This window comes from Heteronotia binoei, chromosome 7 (genome assembly GCF_032191835.1).
Source record: "Heteronotia binoei isolate CCM8104 ecotype False Entrance Well chromosome 7, APGP_CSIRO_Hbin_v1, whole genome shotgun sequence".
In the NCBI taxonomy this organism is placed as follows: domain Eukaryota; kingdom Metazoa; phylum Chordata; class Lepidosauria; order Squamata; family Gekkonidae; genus Heteronotia; species Heteronotia binoei.
Genome location: NC_083229.1, coordinates 57,346,534 through 57,369,688, shown reverse-complemented (window position 1 = coordinate 57,369,688; position 23,155 = coordinate 57,346,534). Strand labels below are relative to the sequence as shown.

The 23,155-nt window shown below is 43.1% G+C and overlaps 1 protein-coding gene across 1 annotated transcript in view; it reads right to left on the bottom strand.

The window, feature by feature from the left end:
• The window catches only part of CPA6 (carboxypeptidase A6), an 81,601-nt gene that overhangs the window by 9,434 nt on the left and 49,012 nt on the right, over window positions 1-23,155 (bottom strand). The window contains exons 7-8 of the mRNA XM_060243669.1: window positions 14,356-14,466; window positions 13,871-13,961 (exon numbers count right to left, since the gene is read on the bottom strand). Of these exons, the coding sequence (XP_060099652.1) occupies window positions 13,871-13,961; window positions 14,356-14,466 (202 nt within the window). The remainder of the gene's footprint in view (window positions 1-13,870; window positions 13,962-14,355; window positions 14,467-23,155) is intronic.

Below are 23,155 nucleotides of genomic sequence, written 5' to 3'. Positions count from 1 at the left end.
TACCATGGAACATCTGTATATCTGAGATATGTATGAGAAGTGTTTTCACACATTTGCATCATTTGTATATGGCTCTCTGGTCAGACCTGTTCAGCTTCACCACTAATTTGTGTGTACTGAAGTTAGGGTTCAAATGCCCCAGAGAACACACTCAGTGTTTATAATGACTTTGCATTTTAGGAGATAATCAGAAGGAGGTGTAATTGAGTCTTAATTATATGTATGTTAATACATGTTCATGAATATTAAGGTATCATATAAGTACTTCAACCCGTCCATAAAAGGAGATCAGTACCAGAGGCCCTGCTGTGTGTACCCCTCTTTCTGAAAATCAGACACAGCTACCAGAGGCAAGGCCTTTTTTCTGATGTCACCATGGTCATGATCACTTTTCTTACAACATCTCAATCCCAGCTTTGTGTGCTCCTCATCTTCTGAAGAAGGTAAGTGGCTACTGGAGAGACAGATTTTTCAATAGTGCTTGATTTGTGGAATGGCCTCTCCACAAAAGTCTCACTGGCACCTAGTTTGCTATCTTTTTACCTCAGATCAGAACACTTCTGTTTGCTGAGTTATTTTTTAGTATTATGTTGATTCACTGGGTTTTAAAAAAATCTTATATGCTTTTTTTTTTTTACTTCATCACATTACTAGTCTTACTGTTCCATTTTATGCTGCTTTCTAGCTGCTGTGTTGTTCTTTTATACAATGTTTTTATACATCTTATGGTGCTTTTGATTTGCTATCTTAACTACAGTTTTAGGACCGAGGATACTTTGATGATCTGTGTCTCGTGGTTGTTGTTTTTATTGTGAGCCTTTTTGACATAATACATAGAAACTGCCTAGCAAACAATTTAAATACATTATTTATCTTCCATAAACATTTGAATTCTAACCAAAATTATAATAAAACTTTACAAAATGGTTTATACCACCGCAGTGATAGAGCAGTGCATGTGATTCTAGATAAGAACTGAATTACATCTTGTCTTGTCTGATGTTCCAGATTTTCTTGTAAGACAGTGTTGAATCTTTAGCACTCTAATAGGTTGACAAGTAATGGGCACTCCTGAATAAATATGGAAATCTTTAATATATTGTGCCAATGCTATTTAAGAACCGAGCTTTACTTTCATGGTGCTTTTGCTCCATTTGGGAGGTCAGCAGAAAATGAAACTGCAATATACTTTGTACCTGGCTGAAAAGGAAGGGTACAGTAAGAGATTAGTCTAGCTCAAGGCCATTCTATGACAACTGGCAGATGGTAGTCATATGATACAAGCAGAGATTATGTAGCATCTGGATTTCTTCCTACAGAGCAGGTTGCAAACTGCAAAATATAATGTCGCTCTCATAGATGACCTCATGCGACATCTGGATCGGGGCGGCTCAGCAGTGCTGTTGCTATTAGACCTGTCAGCTGCTTTTGATATGGTTGACCATCAGCTACTGACTAACCGCCTTGCCGATGTGGGGTTTCAGGGGTTCGCCTTACAGTGGTTGACCTTTCTCCAAGACTGGGGACAAAGGGTGGTGATAGGGGAGGAAGCATCCCAGAGGCACTCTCTTAGTTGTGGGGTGCCACAGGGAGCAGTCCTATCCCCGATGCTATTTAACATCTATATGCGCCCCCTTGCCCAGATTGTCAGGAGGTATGGACTGGGTTGTCATCAATATGCAAATGACACCCAGCTCTATCTATTGATGGGCGGCCAGTCTGACTGTACCCCGGAAAATGTAGACCTGGCTCTTCAAGCCGTGGCTTCTTGGCTCAGGCTGAGCCGGCTGAAGCTGAATCCGACGAAGACAGAGGTTCTCTATCTGAGTCGGGGTGGTCCGGGGGGAGAGGTTCATCTGCCAGCTCTTGACAGGGTGCCATTAATACCGGCCCCTAAGGTCAGGAGCTTGGGCATGTTCCTTGAGTGCTTCCTTACAATGGAGGCCCCAAGTAGCAGCCACTATTAGATCCACCTTTTTTCACCTTCGGCGGGTGCGGCAGCTGGCCCCATTCCTGGAGCACAACAACTTAGCAATGGTGATCTATGCTACGGTCACCTCAAGAATAGATCACTGTAACGCTCTCTACATGGGGCTACCCTTGACACTAACCCGGAGACTACAGCTAGTGCAGAACGCTGCGGTGCAACTGTTAACGAGACTCCTTCGATGGGAGCACATTCAGCCGGTGCTGAAAGAGCTGCACTGGCTTCCTGTTGTGTTCCGAGTTCGTTTCAAGGTGTTGGTACTGACCTTTAAAGCCCTTTATGGTCAGGGACCTGTCTTATCTGCGGGACCACCTTTCTCCATATATCCCCCAGAGAGCACTGCATTCAGGGACGAAAAATCTACATCCCTGGACCAAAAGAAGCCAGGTTGCGTATGACATGAACCAGGACTTTCTCGGTGGCAGCGCCAGAACTCTGGAACGCTCTCCCAGAGGCCATAAGGGCCCTGCGGGATCTGCCTATGTTCCGCAGGGCCTGTAAGACCGAATTGTTCTGACAGGCCTTCGATATCTTACTGAGAGAGAGCTGCCACTGGACATCATATAGAGCACCACGTAGAGTACTGGTGGTCACCACCGAATTTTCAGAACCGCCTATATTGTATTGTATTAATACAGCACCATGAAATGGTTTTAAATAATTTAATATGCAATTATGTTTTATATGTTTTATTGGTTTTAATGGTGGTAATGTAATGTTGTGAGCCGCCCTGAGTCGGGATATAAGCTTAATGTAATAAATGAATAATAATAAATGTGATTCTCAGCTGTAGTTGCAACTACAGAGTCGATACAGTGGTGTCTCCGAAAATGATACCGCACGATTGAATCTTTATTGTGTAGCCTGCATTGGGCCTCACTTTAATAAGATTCAAAAGGCAAGGAAGGAAGGAACTCTTCAAACCAAAGAAAATGATCACTTTTATATCGATTTGATAATTTATTTTACCATGAGTGATATGTTTCCTTTCAGTGTCTAATAAAATTGGCCTTGCTTTTCTGAGATCTATGTTTGACAGTGAAAATTATTTTAAACTTTTTAAAATTAATCAGCTTATTAGCTGTTCTGACAGCAGCAGCAGTTTGAATTCCATATACGTGTCTCAAATCATTAGGATTGCAAGGCATTCCAATTTTCAGCATCATCTCTACAATGACCACCCCCCTTCCGCTACCCAAGACAAATACAAAATTCAGAACAGAAAGCTAGCTGACATATACAACTAGATTTCTCTTAATATGACTTTTTTATCTAACATTGTTCCAACAGACTTGTTTTCCAGGTTTAGAAAGAACTGGGACAAAACAGAATGCAGTAAATGTCAGCTACTGTCAAATGTCAGGAGTTACTATCGTAACAAACCAATAGAAGTACAAGCAATGACAGCGCTTCCCCACAGGGCTCTTTCAGAAGATGGCTGAATTCTGATTCTCCTTCTGCAAGAGTACAAAACTTAAAGAAACCTCCATGTCTTGTTTTCTCTTGGCATGGAAGAAGGAAAACACAGTGTATGAATGTACAGAGATCTAAAAACAGCACAGTAGCCTTCACATTGAAGGAAAGTGATTCACTGTGCCCCAGTCATATCTGTATTGTCTCCTTCGGGATATGTGAGGCAGTAGCCTAGTCTTTAGTAACTCTCTGTAGCATAACATTGGCACAAACCAATGTTTTCCATTTCTGTAATCCAAGTCTCTTGCATTGATTATTGGATGTCTTATGCAGTCTGATTGAATTAAAATACTTTTAATACGTTTAATAGTAGGATATAGAGGAAGTATGCAGGATACATAGTTAAGTATAAGAGGTAAATCCAATGTATTTTTAGTCTTCATCCCAATTTGTGCTTTTAATCATGATTTATGTGGTCTTAAAACAGTTTCAGTTTAAAAGTTTCACTCCCTCTTTCCAGTATCTTTCTTAAATCAACCGTACAGAGGCAATATTATCTTGTTACAGAGATCTTGTCTTAGTTGTACAGCATCTGTGTGCCTTCATGTATGCACTTCTATGTCGAGGGGAAGAACTCTGCAGTCTTTACAGAAAGAAAGGTAATGGGTGTGGAAAAAATATGGGTAGACATGGTAAACCATAGTTTGTTTGAGTTGTGATCTGAGCAATGAACTCTGGTTAGCTTACCAGAGATAAGTAACCAGAGATAAGTAACTAGGTAGGAAAAATCCAATGCATGGTTATAGGATGGGGGAGACTTGTCTTAGCAGTAGTATGTGCAAAAAGGAATTTAGGGGTCTTAGTGGATCATACACTGAACCTGAGTCAACAGTGTGATGTGGTGGCTAAAAAGGCAAATGCAATTCTGGGCTGTATCAATAGAAGTATAGGGTCCAGATCATGTGAAGTGATGGTATCGCTTCACTCTGCTCTGGTAAGAACACACCTGGAGTACTGTGTTCAGTCTTAGGCACCACATTTTAAGAAGGATATAGACAAGCTGGAATGAGTCCAGAGTAGGGCGATGAAGATGGTGAAGGGTCTGGAGATCAAGTCCTATGAAGAAAAGTTGAAGGAGCTAGGGATGTTTAGCCTGGAGAGGAGGAGGCTGAGAGGTGATATGATCACCATCTTCAAGTACTTGAAAGGCTGTCATATAGAGGATATTGTGGAATTGTTTTCTGTGGCCCCAGAAGGTAGGACCAGAACCAATGGGTTGAAATTAAATCAAAAGAATCATAGAATCAGAGTTGGAAGGGACCTCCAGGGTCATCTAATCCAACCCCCTGCACAATGCAGGAAACCCACAAATACCTCCCCCCAAATCCACAGGATCTTCATTGCTGTCAGATGGCCATCTAGCCTCTGTTTAAAAATCTCCAAGGAAGGAGAGCCCACCACCTCCCGAGGAAGCCTGTCAAGCATCAATATTTCCCAATAAACAGTCTTTTGTTATTTAATCAAAAGTTGCTTTATTTCAGAAACTCAGAAGCTTTACCAAGGACACAAGCCTTGGAAGTAATGATGTACACTGTGTTACACAGTTGTTATATCGGATAACTTCAAAGGGTATCATACAGATGCAGCCTGAGTCACAGGTTCAGAGGTTACTACATACTATCTCTTTTACTGCTAAATAATTTAGGCTATTAAAAACATCTCCCTTTCTCACACTCCTTTCAGCTCAGATATGACTGTCTGTGTGAACCCGGGGGGGGGGGGAGAGGCGGCATGAAAGTGGTATCAGCCAGGCTGTAGCGTAAACATTCTTGGGCCAGATGGATTATTACTTACCCAAAGGTAGCAAAGGAAGGGGGAGCAGTGGAGGATGGGTGATCTGTTCCTTGTCGAAGGAACCATTATGTTACAGAAATATGCATGCTTGACATATTGCCCCTGCTAAGCCCCTCTCTGGGGTTTTGTAGGATGTTTAGCATAGAATTGTTTAATCAGCTCTAGCACTCTTACATTTGAGCTAACCACCCATTTGTTGTGGGCTACAGAAAAATGTTTCCATCTAATCAGAAAATGCAATACACCCCGCTTCAGCTTAGTGTTCAGAATCTCTTTTACTTCATGGTGATTCTGATACCCCACCGGAATAGACTCGGGAGCTTGGGGTTGGGGGTGCCAAGACGTGGCTCCAGGATCCCTCCGAAGTAAACTATAATGAAAGATGGGGTATATCTTACTAAACAGTTTGGGTAATTCAAGTTCTACAGGCACTTTATTAATTACACGTTTAATACAGAACAGCCCCAAGAACTTGTATGCCAGTTTTTTAGAAGGCTGCGGTAGAAGCAAGTTCTTGGTAGACAGGAACACTGTAAAATCCCAAGCAGGCGAATGATGCTTATCATAATGTTTTTTGTAAGTTTCTTTGGCTAACTCCAAATTTTTCTGAATACTATTCCAAACTTTTCCCAGCTTTCCCCACCATTGTTCAAAAGTGGACTGTACTTCTGTTAGCACTCCCCGCCCTGTAGTTGTGGGAATGGTTTTCCTTTGTACCCATTCACTACCAGGAAGGGGGACGATTTAGTGGAGCTATGTATGCTGTTATTGTATCCATACTCGGCAAACGGGAACAGGTCTGCCCAATTGACTGCTGATAGTTCACAAAATATCTCAAATATTGCTCCAACAAGGCGTTTACCCTTTCCGTCTGTCCATTGGTCTGGGGGTGATATGCAGAACTTAGCCCCTGTTTAATTCCAGTCAATTTACAAAGCTCTCACCAGAAGTTGGCAACGAACTGAACACCTCTGTCACTAATTAGCTTATCCGGGAATGAGTGTAAATTCACCACGTGCTGAAAGGATAATTAAGCTAATTTCTTAGCTGTATTTACAAACAAGGAATGAAGTGGGCTTGCTTAGAGAACATATCTACTACTACAAGGATTACAGTTTTTCCCTGCGAAGGGGGAAGTTCAACAATAAAATCCAATGAGACTACTGCCCACAGTCTGGTTGCTGTTTCCAGCAGCTGTAATAACCCGGAGGGTTTCCCCCCTCTTCTTTTAGCCATTAAACATATTGGACACGAAGCAACATAATTAGAAATGTCCTTTTTCATAAACGGCCACCAAATTTGTCTATTTACCAGATGCAGGGTCTTGACATAGCCAAAGTGCCTAGATAGTCTGCTGTCGTGACAAAATTGGAGCACTTCTTTTTGGAGGGTTTCCGGCACATAAAGTTTATTGTCTTTGTACCAGAAACCTCCTTCCCCTTTCTTGACTCCGTTGGGTATGGCATCCCCCTCTTTTTCCACCTCAGCAATTAATTTCTCTCCACCCCAAAATCTTCTCCAATTTTTCCCATTTAGACTGTGAGCGTGTGGTCACTGCCCCTCCCAGTTGACCGGGGGAGATGAGCGAATCAATCACTTCTTCTCTTTGACTATTGTGCTGAGGAAGTCTAGACAGTGCAAGCAAGTTTTTAGATCCATGGATGTGCTTTAGTTTAAAATTGAACTTGGCAAAAAATCCCGCCCATCAAATCTGTTTTTCAGTCAATTTCCTATGCCCAGTTGGGGCCTCTAGGTTCTTATGGTCAGTCCATATTTCGAAGGGACCCTCACTTCTTCCAACCAAGACCTCCAAGTCTTTAGGGCAAAAGTTACTGCAAATGCCTCCTTATCCCACATTGACCAGTTCCTCTGCTCTTGGGAGAATTTCTTCGAGATGTAAGCACATGGTTTTAGGGCCCCTTCCTCATCTGGTTGCATGAGAATTGCCCCTGGCCGAGACTCACGTCCCCCCTTACTCCCTTGCTGCTGTTGGCATTGGAGAGCCATTCTCTTCATGTTGGTTTCTACCTCACCAGCTAGTTGCACCCACCCTACCAGCGTGGTAGGGCGAACTTGTTGTAGGGCTCGATCCAATACATTCGCATTCAGACCTCTCTGGAATTGTTCTATCTTCATCTGCTCGTTCCACCCTCTTAGTTTGGCAGCGTTGGCTCGGAATTCGGCTGCATGCTCTCTCACTGCTTTGGACCCTTGTTGCAGGTCTCTTAGGGTGGTCAAGGCTCTGGTTTCTTGTAATGGGTCCTTATACTGAGTTAGCAGGACACGTAAGAACGCTGCTACGGTATCTAGTTCGGGGCTCCGGGTTTCATACAGGCTCACATACCATCTCTTGGCCGCCCCCTTCAGTTTTGACCCCAAGTAATCGACTCTGCTAAATTCATCAAAGAAGGTGTGCCACCAGTAGAACATAAGGCTACTGGCTTGTATTGAAAAATACTCCAGCTCTTTGGGATCCCCGTCGAAGGTAGCCTTCAGCTCTTGACCTCACCAATAGTCCCGTGGCGGTAGCAGCGGCTGAGGTTGCCTTGGTAGCTGCGGCTGTGGGGGGAGGGTTTGTGGTGATTGCCTTCTCAGCGCCGGCAGTTGCAGTGCCAGATCCAACTGTTTTCTTACTTCTTGGGCCATAAGTGTGTTATTGGCTGGCATTTCTGCTCTTAAGCCCTTGGCCATCTCCGCCATTTCTAATTTCATACTTAGAAGGAAGTCCCGGGGGTTGGGGTTTTGTTCCTCCTCGTCGAGGACTTCGTTCTTCTCGGTTGTCCTGATCATCCCCGCCACTCGCCTTCAAGGTGCCCTGGTCGCTGTCATCTCCCATTCGCATGTGCAAGGAGGGTAGTGTCAGGATTGCCTCTCTCTGTCAGATGACCATCTAGACTCTGTTTAAAAACCTCCAAGGAAGGAGAGCCCACCACCTCCTGTGGAAGCCTGTTCCACTGAGTAACTGCTCTAATGGTCAGGAAGTTCTTCCTGATGTTGAGCCAGAAACTCTTTGAAATTAAACTTGTTGAAATTAAATCAAAAGAGTTTCCAGCACAACATTAGGAAGAACTTTCTGACCATTAGAGCGATTCCTCAGTGGAACAGGCTTGTCAAGCATACATATTTCTGTAATATAATGGTTCCTTCGACAAGGAACAGATCACCCATTCTCTACTACTCCCCCTTCCTTTGCTACCTTTGGGCAAGTAATAATCTATCTGGCCCAAGAATGTTTACGCTACAGCCTGGCTGATACCACTTTCATGCTGCCTCTCCCCCCCCCCCCCCCCGGTTCACACAGACAGTCTTATCTGAGCTGAAAGGAGTGTGAGAAAGGGAGATGTTTTTAATAGCCTAAATTCTTTAGCAGTAAAAGAGATAGTATGTAGTAACCTCTGAACCCATGACTCAGGTTGCATCTGTATGATACCCTTTGAAGTTATCCTATATAGCAACTGTGTAACACTGTGTACGTCGTTACTTCCAAGGCTTGTGTCCTTGGTAAAGCTTCTGAGTTTCTGAAATAAAGCAACTTTTGATTAAATAACAAGACTGTTTATTGGAAAATATCGATGCTTGACATATTGGAAGTTATCCTACTTGGGGATGTAACCAAATTGGAAACTTTCTACCTTCATGGCGGAGCAAGCGCCAGATAACGGAGAAGCCCCCGAAACTCCAGAACGACCGATTGGTGAGGAGCAAGAACCTGACCTCGCCCAAATACAACCTCCGTGGAACGTACTCAAAGCACGGAGAGCTGTAGGGCAAGGGTTTCCGCTGTACATACAGCTATTTATAACCCCAAAAGTTTGGGATCCCAGAAGGTCCACCAGCCTGATGGATGAAGGGGGTTGGGCTAGATGACCCTGGAAGTTCCTTCCAACTATGATTCTATGAACACATCCTGGACTAAACATAAAGTATGGTTGCTATCCTCCTTTCTCCAGCTATAGGGATATTCTCCTGGTACTGTCGTTAATTTGCTATGAGGAGCATACTGTTAAACAAACTGGTTTGTGAATTCACATATCACAATAAACCACAATTAGTACATCAGTTCATAGCAAATCAAGTACAACTCCCAGTCTGAAATTTCAGTTTGATGTTAACTAATACACTTCAATTTGGTAACATTCAGGTATCACAACCAATTAGGATTTCATCAAATCACAATTTTTAAGCTATAGTTTATTGTGACATTCAAAGGCAGTCTTGACCATTATAGCAGATGACATTACTAGTGTTGTACAAAAGTCTTCATATTTTTATATGACTGTATTCTGCCTAGTGCCAAATTTAAACTATTAACTTGCAGAAGGCATTTGTTGCAGAATAAGGAATGTCATTTTAGAACTGTTAAGTCACGTATTTAATTTATTTGATTTGTTTTCAGCCGTTACAAATGAATAAAATATCACTATGGGAAAAGAAGGACGTACATGGAGAAATATAAATGGAGGGGATAAGAGTGACGTCCTCAAATATGTTACAGGCCCTTGCAAGCCTTTCAGTTTAGGGAGAGAATAGTTAAACAAGCTTATCACAAAGCAAAAAATACCGGCAGGTCATCCTTATTGGCCCCTAAAACTAGACAAAGTCAAATTGAGAGACTAATTATCCCCTTAACATTTTCTTAACTTGCAAATTCTCAGATTTACTCCATGCACTACAATTGTTAAGGCTCTCACTTGAGTTAAAAAATGAAGGTTGTGGTAGCAAAGAGGCTATTTGATCCTCTGAGTAGCTAAACATGCCAAAATCCTTATATGACATGATGTGTGTACTAGCTACTGTCCCCAATAAATGACCAAAGAAAAACAAAGAAGGGAAAGAAACTTAACCCAAAAACTGGAGTAGGAAACCTTAAAAGGTTAATATGCAATTTTAAACAGGTCAAGATAATATAAGCTATGATTTCCCTATTCATTTCTGTTTTGTTGAGAGAGGCAATATGAGGCAAGGAATGTTCATGGATCACAGAGCAAATAATTTCTAAGTTCTAATTCTGTCACTCTTGTTGGTCTTCTAGGCAGATATACCATAGCCCTTTAGTTTCTGATAAATCATTTTCATCCAAAAGAATGAGCTCTCTCTCTTTCTCTGTCCATTCAGAAACACATGAGCACCATCTGAGTAGAGCAATATGAATATGTTCACTGATGGTGTGAAAGGTTATACTGACTGAACATTTCTTAATTCCTGTACTGCAAACCTTTTTCATAATATAACCATGGACTGGATTGGGAGGAAAAGATAAGACCCCTGCCCCTACCAAGGAAGATCATAGAGGTAGAAAGAATCTGCTCACCATTCCCCATTCCTCATGGGGCTTGGCTGAGTTGCCAGCTTACAGTGACAGCAGCTTCTACCTGCCCTGTACAGGGTGGGTGAGGGCAGCCCCTTGCTGAGTGATGGGGTAGCCCTGGCAGGGGGGCAGTGTCCCCAAGTTCACCAGGACCTCTTCTGTACTAGTCTTGTAAACACAACTTCTCTGATGCAGATTTATTCTTCAGACCTAAAAAAGGCATGGCTTTTAGAATTAAAAAATGTATTTACTAAAATATTTTCTTCTTTTTGCAATGGGAGATCAAATAAACAGTGAGCTAGGTGCATTAGATTTAATATATGGTTGTCTACACCATCCTGTTGAACATCTACATGGAACTGTGTAACATCTACATGCAACTGCTGGGAAAGGTCATTCGGGGATCTATAAAGAGGTACTACCTCTGCTGGAAGTCATTTACAACTAAAATAATCTAACAATATAAAACAAGTTGATGGGTTGTGAACTGGAGGTGACTGACCAAGAGAGAGATCTTGGGGTCCTAGTAGATAACTCACTGAAAATGTCAAGACAGTGTGTGATTGCAATAAAAAAGGCCAACGCCATGCTGGGAATTATTAGGAAGGGAATTGAAAACAAATCAGCCAGTATCATAATGCTCCTGTATAAATCGATGGTGCGGTCTCATTTGGAATACTGTGTGCAATTCTGGTCACCGCACCTCAAAAAGGATATCATAGCACTGGAAAAAGTGCAGAAAAGGGTAACTAGAATGATTAAAGGTTTGGAACACTTTCCCTATGAAGAAAGGTTAAAACGCTTGGGGCTCTTTAGCTTGGAGAAACGTCGACTGAGGGGTGACATGATAGAGGTTTACAAGATTATGCATGGGATGGATAAAGTAGAGAAAGAAGTACTTTTCTCCCTTTCTCACAACACAAGAACTCGTGGGCATTCAATGAAATTGCTGAGCAGTCAGGTTAAAAGGGATAAAAGAAGGTACTTCTTCACCCAAAGGGTGATTAACATGTGGAATTCACTGCCACAGGAGTGGTGGCGGCCACAAGCATAGCCAGCTTTAAGAGGGGATTGGATAAAAATATGGAGCAGAGGTCCATCAGTGGCTATTAGCCACAGTATGTGTATATATGTGTGTGTGTATGCATATGTATGTATGCGCGCGTGTGTGTATATATACACACACATATATATTGGCCACTGTGTGACACAGAGTGTTGGACTGGATGGGCCATTGGCTTCTCTTATGGCTTCTCTTATGTTCTAGCCCATTAAAACAAGGCAATGCATATTAGATTATGGCATTCCTTGAAAAGCATAACCTGGCTATGGTGATCCATAATTTTGAACCTAGGCTTCCCAGATAGTAGGCTGATACTGACCACTATACACTGCTGTCTCTCTATTCTTGCACTGCCTCACAGCAGTTATCGTTATTTATGTGAGAAAAATATAGTTTTGCAGACAAACACATAGCCCTCACTCTGTGTCATGATGCCTTCACTTGTTCTTGACCAGCACACAAAGCAACTTATATGAAAAAGCTCAAAATGCCCAGCCATTTCATGTTTTCCCCTGTGTCCTAGGCTCAGAGCACTGACCATGAGATTTCTGTAATGAATGTAAATAAATCAAAAGTAGGTTTGCAGCTTACAGATATACACCTGAACAGCATACTCAAGATTGCTACAGCAGACATTGTTTCCAGATTTTGATGCAGTAATTCAGAGCAAGAGGTGTCAATTATCAAAGACTGTTAAATAAACAAAATATTGCAAGAGTACTAATATTTTAGGCATGTTTGCAATTTAAGAGAAAATACCTTACATTGTGTTTTTGTCTGTGTCCTTTATAAAGTTTATATCTTCATTATCTAGCATTAGATTTTATGACACACATGGCCCGGCCCAACAAGGTCCCATAACAAATAAGTTTAACACCCCTGCTTGTAATGTGTCTGTCTTGGGGCTGCCTTTGACAACTGTCCAGAACTATAGCTGTTCTAAAATGCAGTGGCCAGGCTATTGTTGGGGGTTGATATGTCAGTGTGAAAGGTTCACACTGGCTGCTCCTATCTGTCTCCAGGCACAATTCAAAGTGTTGGTTCTTACCCTTCAGGCCATAATCAGTTTTATTTATTTATATATTAAATTTATTAACTGCCCTCCCCAGCAGAATCAGACTCAGGGTGGTGTCCAGGGTAACTGAAGGAATGCCTTCTACCATACAGTCAAACCTCTCAGTTAAAACCTGACTCCCCAGTCCTGCTCTCTGTAACCCTACCTTCGGAAGTGAGGCAGATGTCAACAAGAGAGACGGCATTTTTATTTGTGGCACACTATGTTTGGAATACTCACCTTGAAGCTGCGTAAAAAACGATGTTTTGACCTGGTGCCTCATTGCTACTATGGTAAGCACCAGGTGAACTTCAAGAAGGTAAGGTGCCCTGAGTAAATCTGTCACATACAGTATGTGGAACCCATGGTGCTAATAAAACTTCGGAGTCCTCCAGTGGACAAAGTGGGTCTGGGGGCAAGTATATGTAGTACTATTATAGTAGTAGTACTATATAGTATTAGTAGTACTGCAGCATCATTCTGAAAAGTCTCATGACATGCAACTTGTCGTGTACATCATTTTTATGTTATTAACTATGAATAAGAAATTGTGCTGCTAGAGAAGAATCTTGGACTGCAAGAAGATCATATCAGTCAGTCCTAAGGGAAATCAACCCTGACTGTTCCCTGGAAGGTCAGATGCTGAAGCTCAAATATGGCCACCAAATGAGAAGGGAGCACTCACTGGAGAAGATCCTGGGAAAGGCAAAAGAAGGGGACGGCAAAAGATGAGATGGCTGGACAGCATTACTGATGTAACTAACACAAATTTGAGCAGACTTTGGAGGATGGTGGAAGACAGGATGGCCTGGTGTGACTTGGTCCATGGGGTCGCAAAAAGTCGGACTCAACTGTGCGACTGAGCAACAACAAAAGAAATTGGAAAGTATTATTGTACTGCTGTGGCTTTCAAGTACAAGAGACCTCTTTTGTCATTGTGAAGCCTCTATGGTGACAGCCACAAAGGGAAGAGAGGCCAAGTGGCAGATGGTGGAATAAACCACAGCCAGCTAATGAGAGGCAGAAAGGGAAAAAAAAACAGCAAAAGTAAAATTAAAAAACCCCATACATTCTTGACTGGCACATAATTCCATTGGAATAATAATATCTCCAGCCATACACATTCTCAGTAATTTCACAGCCATTCAGTTTTCTTCTTGCTATTCAAATTCAGGCTATTTCTTTACTTACCACACCATTTCACTTTCCAGTTACGATTAGCATCGACACCATAGCAGCGAAACCTTGAATTCTTTGATCTTGTTTTCCTCCAAAATCGATCCTAGCCATAAATTTTTAGAGTATGAAAATACAATATACAGAGAGCTAAGAGCATTACATACAGTAAATGAATTTTTCTAAAGATATTCCATTAATTATTTAACCTTTTTTTCAATCATGCATGTGCACACACATGCACACGTTCTAAAATTCTAGGCTAGTAGTGCAATCCTGAAAACACTTTCCTAGGTGTAACCCTCATTGATCAGGCCTGACTAGGAGTTGGAATACACATGGTTTACAATTGCTCTCTAAGAGTGACATTTTAAGCAGCATTACACCTTTCTAAGGACACTGACTTAGCCCAATAGATTCAGATTAGTGTAACTCTTCACAGGCTGGCCTTGGGTTACATGAGTCTCTATGTAAGGTACACTAATGCTTTAATTGCTTACATGGGTCCAGCTGAAATGGTATCCATCCACATTTAAAATAGGCATGATGTAGAAATATAGTTGATTTAGCATTCTTCTCATAGCTGGATCAGTTTGATATGTCTGGAGAGCCTGAAAATTGACATAACATAGAAGTATGTATATAATGTAAAGGAAAGACGAAACTATGACACAATCATCAATATATCTAATTTTCAATGTGGTCCCATCTGTGGATGCTTAAATCAGGAGACTGGGGCTATGGTCAGACAAGTATATGTCCATAGTCAGAGAAGATAAATCTTTCTACAAAACTGAGGAACGTCTCAGGTTTGCAGAGAAATCTAAAAAGTAAAATAAAATAAAATTAGGGATTAACCTGACCTCCCTGATAGAAATGGCATCTGTACATTCGGGGGGGGGGGGGAGGAATGCTCCTAGTGGCCATCGCTAAGCAACTACTACAATACTGCCTCCCTTCAAGTCTTGTTTTCTGTAAAAGGCAAGGGGGAGGGGCAGGACTCTTTTCAGGGCTGTTTTGGCCTTTGAGGGAGGACTCATTGGGACCAGGCCAGCTAGCAACCACAGGGCTACTTACTACCAAGTGTGTTGCATGACTTATCCAGGTCTGCCTGCTTGCTACTGTGTGATATAGTGGTTAGAGTTTTAGACACAGTTGTGAAGAACGTGGACAGAGGCTGCCAAGGAGATGGAAGAAGGGAAAGCTTAGATCAGGAGGCAGATAGACTGGTTGGCTAGTGGCTGGGAAGGAGAGAGCTTGGCATCTTCAGCATATTGACTATACACAGGCAGTCAGCAGCCTTGTTAAGCAAATTGCCCTAAAAATAGGATCTTGGGGAATTTAGAGTGGAGGGCAATCAGCCTTTCAGCGAGATCAAAAACCTATTTATACAGAAGGTGTCTGCTTTGGAAGTTACCCAATAACGAGACAATATAATATAAAATAAGGGGGTTTATTATAGAATAAAGGCAAACATACAAGGGTATAAAGTCACACAACACACATACAGTCCTAATAAAAATAGGGTAGAAATAGACAGGGGTAAACACAAGGATTGACAAACAGGGTAATAATTACCTATCGTAGTCTTCGAGGAAGGCTCCAATGGCGACAAAAAAGGAGATGGGGAATGGACCCTCAACTGATCAGGTATCAGGGGCGTATCTAACAGCGGAGTATGTGGTACTGTGTGGGGAGTTGGGTCAGAGATTATAAAGACTACCCTGAACCCTTAGGGGGTAGAAAGTGCAGGGGCAGATGACAAGTGGTCAGAAAAAAGTGGAGGCTCCAAAGTGACCACAGGGGCTTGACTTGTATGGTGGGCAGTGACCAGTCTATTCTGGGTACCTGATTGGATGCCCATATCCAGCCAATGAGTGGACCTGGCCCCGGTTACCTGATTGGGTTTCCAGGTAACAATGGGCAAGGGGGAGGCTCCAGGGTGACAGGGCAAGGCACAGGTGGAGGTATTGGATGGAAGTGATTAAACAAGCTATCCAAACTTATCTAAAAATGACAACAGAGGGCCAAATTGGTACCTAAGGTGACACCCGATTTATACAAGCAACTCTGGCTCTAGATGAGCTGTTCTTCCTCTTTTTTACTTCTCTGCTGGTACCATCTTTTGTCTTGGGTTCCGTTGGACAAAAGCTTAGGCAGTCTGGCAGGATCCACGCCTAAGATAAGCTTCATTGCCTTATGCAGAAGTAACAGCTGTTGAGTATGTAAGCCTCTCGCTTCGCTGTCATGGAGTCTGGCACTGCAGGAAGATGGTCGCTGATGATGTTAGCGAACCAACATGGCTTTCATGGTCAGGGCTGGAAACCGCTTTTCCGGACAGTTCCTGGTGGCACAACTTCTTCCACTGCAACGGCCGAGATGGTGCACGCACAGAGCGGCTGGAAACCCATCTGTACTTCTGGCTAGCTCTCTTCCAGAGATAGAGTGCTGCTGTAACGCTGAGGCTGTTAGTATTCACATAAGTCTCTTATAAGATGGTAGATAAAACCCACATTTCATAGCACGTGTGTGTGAGTTGAATCTCCAGGCACCCTGGCAACCAAATGGTGATTATGATGTCCGTATATAACTGAAATTAGGGGTCTCTTGCTCACAGATCCCCCCCTTCAAGACTTTCGTCACCGAATGGGGAATGAGGTCTTGACTAACAACGCAGTCCATAGCAGGTCTTGACAGGCAACATCCTCGCTGGGAGCCAAGTGTTAATCGGGGTGTACCTCCTAGCTAAAAGTTGGAGCCACTAGCTAAACTACTCAAAACTGAAATTTAAAAGGCGGGATCCAATAGGCCATAGGCTACTTCCTCGGAAACATGGGGACAATCAGCAACATTACAGCGGTTACATACAGATTCTATATGCCACAATGCTAAAAGCATTACACAAAAGTACAGTCACTTTTAAAAGGGAAGATCATTGCAACTATATATATATATGTGTGTGTGTGTGCGTGCGCAGAAGAATCATATCTGGGATTGGGAGGATACATGTAGATACAATTATATTTAAAACACACACCTTATATTCCTACAGCTATTCTAATACATTAATTTTTCCTATCTATTCTCTAAACATAAATCTTCTTAATCCTCTACAGTCTCCCCCCCACTCGATAAACTTCTTGTGGGGGGGGGGGTGGCAAAGGTTTTTCCATGTCCTATGTCTTCCCTGGTGGAGAGGGAGAGAGCAAATGCCGGGTGGCGTATGTTGGCTTCTCCCCCCCCCCCCCCCCCAGTATATTGAGTGTCCTTGTTAGTCCAATTTACACTCTTCCCAAGTGAGATACAGTTTCTCCGCCTCTTTTAGCTCTGGTCCTGCACAACACAACTGGATCCAAATAAGGGGGGCCCTTTTCTGCATATACAAATAGACAGTTGCAGGGGCTTCTGGGGGAGCATAAGCAGTAATACATTGCATAGTACTTCTTGATTTCACAAATCCCTCACTTTAAGTAATGCCGTTCTCTTCCATACTATGCTAGGGTATTCAGTTTATTGAAAATAGTCATAACACATCATAACATACAAGCATTTCTAGATATATGTCTTGGAACATGATTGTACCAATGATCATGCTTCCTGTGGGTGAAAATGGCCACTAGGCTGGATCTCCGAACCAGGGAGTGTTAAGATGTATGATGCTACTCCTCTTGCACTGGGTTCGAAGAAGCAAACCTTAGTAGGCCTTCTCCTTTTTAATCTAGAGAATTTGTGGCTCTGAGGGACTCGGTGTCAGCCTGGTCTCTTTTTAGGGCCTATTTAGGAGTCTTCTGATGGACAGGAGACTTCCCCTATTCACAGTAAAAGATAGAACAATCCAGTTACCATGGGAACTGAGGGGCCCTGTCAATCATACCAAGGGTTCCGTCCCCCAACAAGTCTTACTACTTGGAGGAGGAGGGGTTACATTAATCGAATGGTGCATAATTCCTTATAAATGTTTCAGGGTGTTCAGGTCGTGTTGGCTCTTTTTGTAGAGAGGGGCTGTGTCATGCAAATAGACCAAATCGCTTGCATTGTGTGATGGGGCTACACATATTCATACATCACAATAAAACACAAATACACATTAACATTCAAGGTTCATAATTCATACACGGGCATAATGGGCTTCACTACCCACAATCTGATGGTGTTTCTTGGGGTCAACTTGGGGTGTCCTAACCAGAATGGTCAGGAAGAGGGGGCCACCAGGAGGAATATTGGGAAAATTCATTGTGCTGGGGTGGACTGCTCCAAACCCAATGGCACGAGGAATAGCACAACCCTCGTTTCTATTAGCAATGGTCTGTTACTAGGCCTCCCTCGGGATCCTGATACAGATTCAGGCTCACCGGTTCAGCTGATAGACTACCTTAAAGATGGCCCTCCCTGGGCTGGTACACCCTCCAATGGTGAAAAATAGACTTTAAAATACATATACACTCATAAAAACCTTCAAAATTAAAAGTTCAGTGCCGTTTCCTGCCCGGGAGATGGCATTCAGTGACTGATGACGTCATTGGTTTAATGCAAAACACGCTGTCTTTGTCAGCCACCGAGGCAGCATAGGAAAAAGGGGGAAAGAAGGAGGGGAGCGGGGGCTGTATAGGAGGGATTATGCAAATCAATTTTCATTGAAACAGATTTTTCAGGCCTTTGTATCAGCCAGGCAAGGGAGACACAATCAGGTAACAAAAACATAATTCATTTTACAGTAGCAATTTGATTGTGCAACAAGAGCCAGGCGTTTACACTAGTTGCTGTAACTTATAAGCGTTTTTACTGCAATTAGGGAAGCTAGGCCAATATGGGCCCAACCATTCTTCTCCCACCAGGGACTTTGCGATCCAAACTCCAGATGCTCTCAAAAGTTGGCACCTGAGGAGGATCTGTTCTGACACATGGAGACTCTGGAAGGAGGAAATTTTTAACTGGAGCCACTGCGCTCCGGAGGGCAAGTGTCAGTGCCTGTCCTCTTTTAACCCTCAGGGCCGTTGGTACGGTCCAACTTTCTTTGGTAAGATTCAATACATATATGGTTGCACATAGGGGAAGAACTTCATTTCCCATGGTTCTCTGCATCTGGGATACGGGCTGGAGCATGTGCAGAGTGTAAAAATGCAAATGTTTTGAGTCCAAGGCCTTCTGGAAACACTCCCAGCAGAGTGGACGAAAAGGAAAGAAAAAAAATCTTACTGGTATACTTGTCAAAAAAGAGTTGGTTTTGAATAGTGGCTGACAGTCTGAATTAGAGAAACAATAAGATATACACTGCGCTCCCTCTAACACAAAAATCAGACAGTACAAATGAGATGGTGACAGAATGTTGCCGACCTCAGCTCCCTGGTTCAACTTCAAGCCAGTCTGGTTCCCTTTCGCGCCGCTGTGATCAAGGGCTGCATTTCCAGATGGCTATGTGGGTCAGGACAGGTTCTGTTAATGTATCATCTTGGACCATAGCATGGGGGCAACGCTCACACAGATTCAAGCTGGAGCAAAGAGAGTCATCGCTTATGCTTCCAGGAATCTTTCCCAAGTAGAAACTAAATTCTCCCCTTGTGAAAAAGTCCATCTTGTGCTAGTTTGGAGTCTTGCTCACTGGGAATTCATAATAGGAGGTGCTAGAATCATTGTACAAACTACTAATTGGATGTAAAAAGGCTGCACCATGTCTGGGTGCACGAGACCAGGTGCCTTTGCCAGACTCATTTTGAGTTCCGCAAATGCATTCTGCTGTTCAGGTCCCCAGCACCACGGCTCATCCTTTCTCAACAATCTGTAAAGTGGGCGCACCTTTTCGGATAACAGCTCAATGAAATTCCATGAAAAATTAAAAGTGCCGCGCAACGCACGCAGTGAATGTGTGTCTGTGGGGGCGGGAAGTTTAGATATTACATCTACCCGCTGGGAATCAGGGGTTCTCCCTTCTGCTCCTAGCAACAGATCTAGGTACTTCACTTCAGTTTTTACCAGCACTTCCTGGGTGACCTCGTGAGTCTTTTGATCAGTTTCTGCATGTATTAAAGTATCATCTACATAACTAAGCATGTGATCCTTTGAAGAGGGCTGTAGGTGGTCCCACATTTGTACAAAGTGAGCGTGGCTAATACTTGGGCTGGATTGGAACCCTGCAGGGTCCTTTCAAAAATGTACTGTTGGCCGTGGAAGGTAAAGGCAAATTTATACCAGCAAGCCTCATGTAGCCTAATTGAATGGAACACATTAGCCAAGTCTAAAACACTGTAGAATTTTGAGCCTGCCTCAATGGCAGCCAAAATTTCATTGCATTTTGTGACGACTGGAGCCACTGGAAGCGTGACAGCATTCAGAGTGCTGAAGTCCACTGTCATTCTCCAAGTGACACTGTCCGCCTTTAACACCGGCAACAAGGGTGCATTACAAATGGATTGCATAGGTCTAATCACGTCGTATTTTAAAAGACCCTCAATAGTTTTTCCTATGCCTACTTCTGTTTCTGCTGGATATTTGTATTGGCGTTGAGGAGGAGGAGGATCCCTGCCTTCAAAAAGGATGCATGCATTTTTCACAGTCCCACACTCTGCTTTGTCAGTGATCCACACATCTGGGAAGTCCTGAACCCACTGATCTGTAGCTAGGGGAAGTGGGGCCTTTAAAGCTGCACATCAGTGGATGGCGCTAATAAATTTTGGGCCCCCAAATATATATGCCATATCATACAGTTTGCCAAATCTATGGTCAGGTTGTTGCCTACGACTTCTCCCTGATTTTCACATGACTGGATGGAAGTAGCTAGTTTTCCTACAATTATGGGAATGCTGTCCCAAATCTTTGACTTGTGACTTCCTCCTGCATAGCCGGCCAGTTCCGTAGACAGCATGGTTTTTGTTCCTGCTGAGACCAGTTTTGGATGGAGTACATTAAGAGAGGCTTCTGTATCTACTAGAAGGGTGGCAGTTTTACGTTTTCCTGGAGTCCCAATGTCTGCCTTAACCATCGGTCTCCCCCAGGTATCAGGCTTTAATTTGGCCACAACCCCTGTTGGGAGATCTTTGGACTCCGGACACCCCTAGCAAAGATCATATTTTTCAGAGAAAGGATTGTGTCTGCAACAAGGCAACTGGTTGCGCTTGCGTGGCCGCCTTTTCTTTGTAAGCTTCTGATGCTGCAAATAGTATGGCTTCTGTGGGCATCTTGTGATACTAACTCATATCGCATCCTAATGATTTTAAATATACCCAAGCTCTGTTGTGGTAGGGATTGGAAGTGTCCACTTTTCCCTGGCCAGACTGCCCGTAGTTGACAGTAGCTGGAGCATATTGAGAAGTTGCTTCTTGGAACTGGGAGATATCTGGATATAATTTAGGTGGATTTGGAGCTTGTTACCGTGGTGCTTGAGGCTGGGGTGGAGGTTGGAAAGCAGAAGATTCTGACACACTGCTATGCTTTGCGGCTGCTACTGAGGCAGGGGTTGAGGGGGATTGGGAACCGGGATGAAGGCAGGAGGTGCAGACAGAAACACCGGGGGGCCTTGCTGAAATGTATCCACCTCGGTTTCCTCTTCCACCTCCCATTCTTCCCAGATTTCCATTCCCACGTCCCCTGTGCCCTCTGCCCCGATCCATATGAGGGGGAGATGCAAACAGATTTCCAGGAACATATTGTGAGTATGGCCCGTTGTTAGTATAAGTTACCGTCAACATAGGTTCAGTCTGTCTTTCCTTTTTCTGCTGTTTCTTAAAAGGGAGCTCATCCTCCATCATTTCAGATACCTGTAGGATTTTATCTTCAAAATCCTCCCATGAGAGCTTTTCTGGTCTAAAATTGCCAAAGAGGAATTTGGTTTGGGTAGTGAAACCCTGAAATACTAGCAGTTTAAGGTCGTCATTCTCGTAGTCAGGCTCATCATTATTATCATAATTAAGCTGGTCTGCTAAATCTGCTAATAGCTTCATTCTAGCTAAATACTCCACTGAGTCTTCTCCCGACTACTGTCTTTCGTTCATGTGAATTTTATCCAGTGTGTACCCAGGGCGAAAGCTAATCAAAACAACTTGCATCCATTCTGTGGAAGTCTTTTGGGCTCATTTCTTACTGGAAATATAAGACTATTTTTGCAGAATCCGGGCCGGTGGTGCACCATCTACTGTATTATAGATGCATTGTATTCTGGGTGAGGTCTGCACCATCTACTGTATTGTCAATAATTAGGATCTTGGTAATCCATTGAGAAACAGTGGATTTGTTAAGGGGACCCAGTCTATCTGCTACAGCTTTAGCTTCATCTAGTCTCCATGGCCGTCTTTCACTAACTAGTTCCTTGGTTTTCTTTCCTGAGGCTGCAGTAGTGGTGACATCCTTAAGATGTACCGGTTCTATGGGTTAGTAAGTAGCTGGAGGTGGCATGAGACTAGTCTCAGTTTCTTTAGATTGCTCTTCCTCAAAGGGGAAGAATTCTTCCTCTGTGGCACAATCTAACATAGCTGCGGGGTGGATAGCGGAAATCACAGAAACTTGTCTTTTTAGTCTTTGTCTCAAATCGGATATAAGTCTCCTGCACATCGTGGCTTGCAGCCTCTCTCCTCTTATGATTTTCCTCAGAAATATACTGTACTGCACTTTGTAACTTGTTAATGTGAATGAGAGTGTCCTGAAGCCGTCCTTCAAGAACGTTGGCCTTCAGTTCGGTCTCCTTCATTTTTTCTTTCCCTTCACGGATCTGGTCTGCCTGTCTTTGATTTTCTAAAACAAACCCGGCTCTTTCGGCCCCCAGTTGGTTTTTAAGCTGCCTATTCTCGTCTTTGGTTTCTTGAAGTTCTTGGCTCAGCTTTTCTCTGGTTCCTTGCAACATTTGGGTGAACTGTGTTTTAGTATTCCCTAGCTCATTTTGTAGACTGGTTTTGGTATCTTCTAACTCTTGTTCCAAGTGGGCCTTGGTGTCTATTAGCTCCTTATCTAGCCTATCCTTAGTAGTTCCCAATTCCTGTTCAAAGTTGGCTTTTGCATCGGTTAGTTCTTTGCTTAATCGATCTTTGGTAACTTCCAGTTCCTTTTCTAATTGGCCCTTAGTGTCGTTTAACTCCTGCTTTAAGCATTCTAGCTCATTCTCCCAGCTTTCCAAATTATCCTTCAATTGATTAATTAAAGACACACTGTCCTGTAATGCCACGTATAATCCCCAGATCACGCACTTTTCCTTCTTACTGGAACTGGAGTGATCTTTTACATATAGTTCTTGTACAGTTCTCAAAGTCTGCAGGAGATTGGGTTCTTTAAAAGAACCAGGTTTCCAGGGACTGTCTCCCTTCTTGGCTACCAATT